At 52.0% G+C, this 8,566-nt stretch overlaps 1 protein-coding gene across 1 annotated transcript; it reads left to right on the top strand.

Annotated features, from left to right (window-relative positions):
* Positions 1 to 3,239: 3,239 nt before the first annotated feature.
* On the top strand, positions 3,240 to 7,769 carry mmp15b (matrix metallopeptidase 15b; the record flags this gene model as incomplete). Its single annotated transcript, XM_084437291.1, has 5 exons — positions 3,240 to 3,290; positions 3,381 to 3,519; positions 6,435 to 6,585; positions 6,886 to 7,004; positions 7,243 to 7,769. 5 exons carry the CDS (start codon positions 3,240 to 3,242, stop codon positions 7,767 to 7,769), a joined length of 987 nt encoding a protein of 328 aa, XP_084293417.1.
* Positions 7,770 to 8,566: the final 797 nt, after the last annotated feature.

Here is an 8,566-nt window from a genome sequence, read left to right as displayed (position 1 = left end):
AGCTTAGCCCAGTCTAGCCCAGCCTAGCCTAGCCTAGCCCAGCCCAGCCCAGCCTAGCCTAGCCTAGCCCAGCCCAGCCCAGCCCAGCCCAGCCCAGCCCAGCCCAGCCCAGCCCAGCCCAGCCCAGCCAGGAAAAGCACCTGCTCAGCTGCCTCTCTGTCAGACAGGTGTCAGCAGGCCTGGGCCTGGCTTCCATCAGGGGCCGTAAACCCCCTGGCTGGGTGTCTTTTATGGACCGGAGGCCTGTTGAAGAGAAGAGGGGCTGGGCTCCTGACGAGCCTCAGATGGGACATCAGAACTAGACAACCGGGCCGGCGGTTTACTGTCTGCTGGGCAGCGCCGGCCCATAACACGGCAGCTGGAGGGTCGTTACGATGGTACTCGAAGGTTTAGGACTTGGACCGATCTGGCTGTGAGTGATTCTGTGGGAGAGGGGATGAGAGGGGAGGGGAGGAGGGGTGAGGGGAGGAGAGGGAAAGTTGAAGAAAGCAGAGAAGAGGGTAGAGAGGAGGAGAGGAGAGGAGAGGAGGGGAGGCTCTCTTACACTCTCCTTTTCCTGCTTCTCCTCGGTCAACAACATACCTGCTTTTAATCAACTGTTGTTCGCTGCGTTCTGCTCTGCTCTACTTTACTTTGCTCTGCTCTCCTCTGCTCTGCTCTCCTCTGCTCTGTTCTGTTCTGTTCTGTTCTGCTCTGCTCTGTTCTGCTCTCCTCTGCTCTGCTCTGTTCTGCTCTCCTCTCCTCTCCTCTGCTCTGCTCTGTTCTGCTCTGCTCTCCTCTGCTCTGTTCTGCTCTGCTCTGCTCTGTTCTGCTCTGCTCTGCTCTCCTCTGCTCTCCTCTGCTCTGTTCTGCTCTGCTCTCCTCTACTCTGGATGAGTGGAGGATAGAGATATGAGTGTGCCAGGAGGATGCAGCTCTCAGCCTCCACCATTAGCTCTGACGAGCAGCCCTATCGACTCCGCTAATGGATGAGCCAGCTAGCTGGCGGCAGCAAGTCGAACGTAGTAAATCTTGCCCTTACGTCTTTGTCTCTGATGAGGGCTGTGGTCGAGGTGTGCTGACGTCATGGGTGTGTGTGCGTGAGGGCGGGTGTTGGGTTGGGGTTGCTAAAGCAATTGTCCATTACTCAGGGATATTCCCCTCCTACTATATAACTGTTTAACTGCTTCAGGCAGGTTTTGTGCTGACTTGAACAAATGCATCAGTTTAACAGTTCTTTATACCAGTAGAGAATCACATCATTATACCCCCCCCCCCCACTCCTCCTCCTCCTCCCCCGCCTCCTCCCCCTCCTCCTTCTCCTCCTGCTGGCTAGCTGTGATATGCAGGTCTAGCCCAGCTGGAATGGGACATGTGGCTGTGGTTAAGTTTATTTTCATCTTCTAACCAAAGGAAGACAACAACATGTAAACATCCTCCTTGTTTTACGTCCGTATCATGATGGATGAAGTGTAATTGTGTTTTATTATCAGCCTGCTGGTTCTCCACTGGTGTCGTTGTTCCCTTCAGCCTGGTTCAACTGTGACTCTGAGCAGACAGACAGGCAGACAGGCAGACAGACAGGCAGACAGACAGACAGACAGACAGACAGGTAGACAGACAGACAGACAGACAGACAGACACAGACAGACAGGCAGGCAGACAGGCAGACAGACAGGCAGGCAGACAGACAGACAGGCAGACAGACAGACAGACAGACACAGACAGACAGACAGGCAGACAGGCAGACAGACAGGCAGGCAGGCAGGCAGACAGGCAGACAGACAGACAGACAGGCAGGCAGGCAGACAGACAGACAAGACAGGCAGCTAGACAGACAGACAGACAGTGTTGGGACAGGAGGTTTAAATTTAGAGGTGTTGGGCTGTCCGGCTGTTTGGCAGTGATCCTGGTATCCTTGCTGTCCCAAGGCCAGGGGTGTGTGTGTGTGTGTGTGTGTGTGTGGTGGGGGGATGTGTGTGTTTGGGGTGGGTACACATCTCTGGGGGACTCTCAAGGCTCTGGATGCCTGCCAGGGAGAGATGGAGGAAGAGGGAGGGGGAGAGTGATTGGGGAGGGATGGAGGAAGAGGGAGGAAGAGGGAGGGGGAGAGTGATTGGGGAGGGGTGGAGGAAGAGGGAGGGGGAGAGTGATTGGGGAGGGGTGGAGGAAGAGGGAGGGGGAGAGTGATTGGGGAGGGGTGGAGGAAGAGGGAGGGGGAGAGTGATTGGGGAGGGATGGAGGAAGAGGGAGGGGGAGAGTGATTGGGGAGGGATGGAGGAAGAGGGAGGGGACGAGTGATTGGGGAGGGGTGGAGGAAGAGTGGGGGAGAGTGATTGGGGAGAGGTGGAGGAAGAGGGAGGGGGAGAGTGATTGGGGAGAGGTGGAGGAAGAGGGAGGGGGAGAGTGATTGGGGAGAGGTGGAGGGAGAGGGAGGGGGAGAGTGATTGGGGAGAGGTGGAGGAAGAGGGAGGGGGAGAGTGATTGGGGAGGGATGGAGGAAGAGGGAGGGGGAGAGTGATTGGGGAGAGATGGAGGAAGAGGGAGGGGGAGAGTGATTGGGGAGGGATGGAGGAAGAGGGAGGGGGAGAGTGATTGGGGAGGGATGGAGGAAGAGGGAGGGGGAGAGTGATTGGGGAGAGATGGAGGAAGAGGGAGGGGGAGAGTGATTGGGGAGAGATGGAGGAAGAGGGAGGGGGAGAGTGATTGGGGAGAGGTGGAGGAAGAGGGAGGGGGAGAGTGATTGGGGAGGGATGGAGGAAGAGGGAGGGGGAGAGTGATTGAAGGGCGTACTCGGACACCTCGTGTACCATGTGACTGAAGAGTGCTACCAAGGACAGACAGACAGGAAGGCAGACTGACCAATAACATTTCCTTTGCATTGTAGTCATTTAGCTGATGCATTTAACTGACACTGAGCTTGCAATAAGTACATGTGTTGAGATTAAGTGAATCATAAGTAAAAGCAGGCAGAGAGACAGACAGACTAACCAATAAGCAGACAGGCAGGGGGACAGACTAACCAATAAGCAGACAGGCAGGGGGACAGACAGAGACAGACATTATAAAAACATCACTTCAAGAACCAAAATAGTCAAAATAACAGGCTGAATACACTAACGGAATTACAAACTCTTCATTATTAAACTCCGATTGTTTTTCACTGCCATTGTTTTTGCGTTTGGAAATACATGGAAGTGAATGCAGCTGACGGCTCACTATGGCTCATTCACTTCCATGTATTTACAAACGCGAAAACTATGGCAGGGAAAAACAATCAGAGTTTAGCACTCAGCTCTAGATCCTACAGGGTAAGGGTACAGGAGGACAGGCTCTACATCCTATGGGTTGAGGGTACAGGAGCTGCTTGCTGATTGGCTGATGGTCCTGTGCGTCCCCAGGGGCGGTGGTTCTGGCGCGTCCGGAGGAACCGGGTTCTGGACAACTACCCCATGCCCATCGGACACTTCTGGAGAGGCTTGCCCGGGGACATAGACGCCGCCTACGAGAGACACGACGGGAAGTTTGTGTTCTTTAAAGGTAGGGGATCTGCACACACACATGGACGCATGCAGCATGGAAGACAGACTTCCTCGCAAAAAAAAGAAAGGTTTTTGCGATACAGTCTGGACATCCGGCCGCCTAGAACGATTTGAGTTTTCCCGGAAAATGGGGAACCAATCAGGAGACTGCTTTTTAACTGCTGCTCTGCCCCCAGTTCCTGATTGGTTCCCGTAGATGAAATGCAGGTTAATGTTAGAAGAATAAATACAACCATAAGTTGAGTTATTGCAGAAATAGACTCAATAACAGTAATTAACAAAGAACAAGAGTATTCAATAGTAGAGTTTGGAAAAGACATTTTCGATGTTCTTCCGACTGGATTTGGCAAAAGTTTGATCTGTTTTGTTACGCTGATTGGCTCAAGGAGTTTGTCTGTCAAGGTAAATACTCCCGCCCACTCAAATCATCCTGGGTGGCTGGAAGTCCAGACAGTATCACGAAAACTAGCTTCCAGGCTAGTACGCATGCACGTGCATACACACACACACACACACACACACACAAGCACACACACACACACACACACATACACACACAGCGACAGAGGAAGAAAGCTGATGAAATGCAATGGGGGGTTGGAATCAGAAGTCTGGAATCAGAGGCCTGGAATCACAGGTCTGAAATCAGGGGGCTAGTATCAGAGGGCTGCTGTGGAGGACTGGAATCAGAGGTCTAGAATGAGAGATATAGAATCAGAGGTCTAGAATGAGAGGTCTAGAATCAGGGACTGGAATCAGGGACTGGAATCAGAGATCTGGAATCAGAGGTCTAGAATCAGGGACTGGAATCAGAGATCTGGAATCAGAGGTCTAGAATCAGGGACTGGAATCAGAGATCTGGAATCAGAGATCTGGAATCAGAGGTCTTGGAATCAGAGATCTGGAATCAGAGGTCTGGAATCAGAGATCTGGAATCAGAGGTCTTGGAATCAGAGATCTGGAATCAGAGGTCTTGGAATCAGGGGTGTGGAATCAGAGATCTGGAATCAGAGGTCTTGGAATCAGGGGAGTGGAATCAGAGATCTGGAATCAGAGGTCTTGGAATCAGGGGTGTGGAATCAGAGTGCTGGAATCACTCTGGCTGGCTGGCTCTTTAAGACAGCTGGCTCCTCTGGAGAAAGCCTTCAAGGAATATTATGATGTCATTGGCAAGGCCTTCTGTCATCTGGCAGCTATCCATCGGAAAGAAAGCAAGAAAGAAAGAAACAGAGGGAGGGACAGAGAGCTGGCTCTACAGCATCTTGCAGATGTGAGTGAGAGCGAGGGAGAGATGGAGAGAGAGGGGGAGGGAGGGAGGGATCGAGGGAGTGTTACATCAGCCCTGCCCTTCCCTCTCTCCCTCTCTCTCCCTCACTCTCTCTCTCCCCACCCCCCCTCTCTCTCTCCCTCTCTCTCCCTCTCTCTCCCTCTCTCTCTCTCTCCCTCTCTCTCCCTCTCTCTCTCTCTCTCTCTCTCTCCCTCTCTCTCTCTCTCTCTCTCTCTCTCTCTCTCTCTCTCTGGATGCTACATGGGAAGGTTTCGGTTTAAACAAGAGTGAAACCAGGGCAGGAGGACAGAGATACACAGATCAACCCTCCCTCAACATTCCCAAACAAATAATGAACACATTAAAATCTTGCCTCAACATTCCCAAACAAATAATGAACACATTAAAATCTTGCCTCAACATTCCCAAACAAATAATGAACACATTACAACCTTGCCTCGACATTCCCAAACATATACATTACTGTAATGAACACATTACAACCTTGCCTCAACATCTGTCATCCTTTAAAAAAGTACAACTGCCATGTCCTTTTAACGTTGTCCTGCAGTTTTACAAGCCTCCCTTAATGCATGGTTAAGTTAGAGCGTGCGTATGTGTGTGTGTGTGTGTGTGTGTGTGTGTGTGTGTGTCTGTGTGTGTCTGTGCGTGTGTGTTAGCCAGCTGATCTGCAGGTCTTGTGGCGTGATGGTGGGTTAACAGTTTCCATAGCTCAGGTTTATGAGAGGGAGTGGAGGGAGAGGGAAAGTCCCTTTGCATGCTCCATAAACCAGCACTAGCCATGAACCCTCCCCCCTCCCCCTCTCTCACTCTTGAGTTATTCTCTCCATCCATATCCCACTCGATATCTCTCCTCTCTCGCCTCCCCCTTTCTCCGTGGTCTGAGCCGGTACCCTCCCCTATTGCATCAACCTATCCTCTATCCTCCCTCTCTTTCTTTCTCTCCCTCCCTCCTCCCTCCATCTCTGCATTACTGTCCTCCCTCTCCTCCCCAATCTATCTGTTTTCTCTCGTCTTCCTCTACTCCCTCTCTCCTGCTGTGTATATTGTGATGTCAGGCGTCTGCAGGGTGCGACAGGTCAGCAGGCTCAGCTCCTGGAGGTTAACCAGGTCATTAATGACCCCCCCTGACCCCCAACCCCTAAATGCTAACCTGTTACTGTGTCTTGTAGGTTTGAAGACATGGCAGCTCCAGGAGGCTAATGGCTAACCTATAAGCTAGCCTCTTCCTAGCCTATATGCTAAACTGTAGGCTAACCTGTTCCTAACATGTAGGCTAACCTGTTCCTAACCTATATGCTAACCTGTAGGCTAACCTGTTCCTAACATGTAGGCTAACCTGTTCCTAACCTATATGCTAACCTGTAGGCTAACCTGTTCCTAACATGTAGGCTAACCTGTTCCTAACCTATATGCTAACCTGTAGGCTAACCTGTTCCTAACCTATATGCTAACCTGTAGGCTAACCTGTTCCTAACATGTAGGCTAACCTGTTCCTAACCTATATGCTAACATGTAGGCTAACCTGTTCCTAACCTATATGCTAACCTGTAGGCTAACCTGTTCCTAACATGTAGGCTAACCTGTTCCTAACCTATATGCTAACCTGCCCCTATCTCGTCCAGGTAATCAGTGGTGGCTGTTCCGGGAGGCTAACCTGGAGCCCGGCTACCCCCAGGAGCTGGTGGACTACGGCAGGGACATCCCCTACGACCGGATAGACACGGCCATCTGGTGGGAGCCCTCCGGATTCACCTACTTCTTCCAGGGAGACTGGTAAACAACCAATCATATGAACACACCTTTTTTTACACCTGAGAATCAAAGCTGGCTGGGCCAGATACAACCAACAAATACTTTAGCTACGCTTCGTTCAAGTGCAGATTCTGAGGTGATTCAAACACACCTTTAATACTTCCAAAATATCTCTTTGCTGACCAAGGTCAAAGTCGGCAAAGACTTCGATGATTGAGTGTCAAGCCTCTTTAAGAGAGTGGATTGGACGCTTGGTTTGATGGTGTAGGACAGAGTGACCGGGAGCCCACAGCTGAATGCTCTGTATTCTATAATGTGCAGGTACTGGCGCTTTAACGAGCAGTCCCGCGCGGCGGACAAGGACTACCCTAAGCCAATCAGCGTGTGGGGCTCGGCGGTGCCGTCGTCTCCCAAGGGAGCCTTCCTCAGCGATGACGGAGGTGAGGGGGGAGGGGAGAATTGGGGGGGGGGGGGGATATGCCTGAGAGGGGTTTGGGTGAGAAAGAAAGAGAGACACAGACAGAGAGAGAGAGTGTCTGTTTTTCTGTGTGCGTGTCTTTGTGTGTGTTATTTGTGTGTGTGTGTTATTTGTGTGTATGTGTGCGTGTGTTAAAAAATCACATAATTCTGTGAGAGCACAGACAAAGACAAACCCCCCTCTCCTCTCCCCCCCCCCAGCCTACACCTACTTCTACAAGGGTTCCAAGTACTGGAAGTTTGATAACCACCGTATGAAGAGCGAGCCGGGCTTCCCCAAGTCCATCCTCCGGGACTTCATGGGCTGCAGCGTGGACCTGGACCCGGACCGCGACGCCGACCCGGGACGCAAAAACCCCGATCTGGACCGGCCACCCTTCAACCCCGACGCCGGCCCGGACAAGGACAAAGACAAGGACACGGGGGGAAAGGACAAGGACACGGGGGGAACGGACAAGGACAAGGACAGGACCGGTACCGGTGGCACGGGATCAGATCCCAACGACGTGGACCGGGAGACGGTGGAGGAGGAGACCAACGAGGTGGACGTGGTTCTGAAGGTGAACGACAGCGAGGAGCGGACCATGAACATCATCATGGTGACCCTGCCCCTGGTCCTGGTGCTGTGCATCCTGGGATTGGTCTACGCCATCATCAACACGCTGCAGAGGAAGGGAGCGCCGCGACTCCTGGTGCACTGCAAACGCTCCCTGCAGGACTGGGTCTGACGACCCCTGACCCTTCTCTGATGAGCCCTGACCCCCAGACCAATCCCCCTTAACCCCCCACCCCCATCTCCCTATCATTGTAGACGTGGTAGTAGAGGCGTACTTGCAAATACTGTACATATACTCAGTCACACACACACACACACACACACACACACACACACACACCACCCCCCCTCCCCATGGTGCTGTACAATGCATTGACTGTAGTGTATTTATATCTGAGAAGTTTGCACATTCTTTTTTTCTTCTGTTGTTGTTTTGTGGTTAAGTTCATACTGTGCGCTAGTTTGTTCTTATTAGCGGTAGAGCAGGGAGGAGGGCGTGGCGTGTTTTGTTCGCTCTGCGGACGAGAGACTCTCTGTGGAGACCTGATCTGCCTCTGCTATCAACACTCAGACAAGAGAGAGAGAGACCAGAGGCTGATGGACAGATTGCAGTGCAGAAAGAAGGTAGTGGCGGAGGTATCAGATGTCCCCCCCCACCCCCCCTCTCGTCCCACCCTCCCCCCATTCCCCCATCATCCTCTATAGAAGGTCAGAGGTCAGTTATCAACAGGAGAGTGTCACACTCACACATACACCACACACACACATACATACATACGTACACACATACACACACACACACGGTGATTGGGCTTTTGCTATATTATAGTGTTCTAGTTTTCTCATGTGTTTAACTGAAAGGTAACACCCCACTACTAGATGGTCTGTCTTGGCCGAGAGCCTGTCTCTGAGCTGTAATGTGAGAGGCCACCATGGCTGCTAATCCTCATGGTCTCAAACACAGCAGGT

This window comes from Borostomias antarcticus (assembly GCF_949987555.1).
Source record: "Borostomias antarcticus genome assembly, chromosome: 4".
NCBI classification, from domain to species: Eukaryota; Metazoa; Chordata; class Actinopteri; order Stomiiformes; family Stomiidae; genus Borostomias; species Borostomias antarcticus.
Note: the sequence above shows the minus strand (reverse complement) of the source record. Positions and strands in the feature narration are given on the sequence as shown.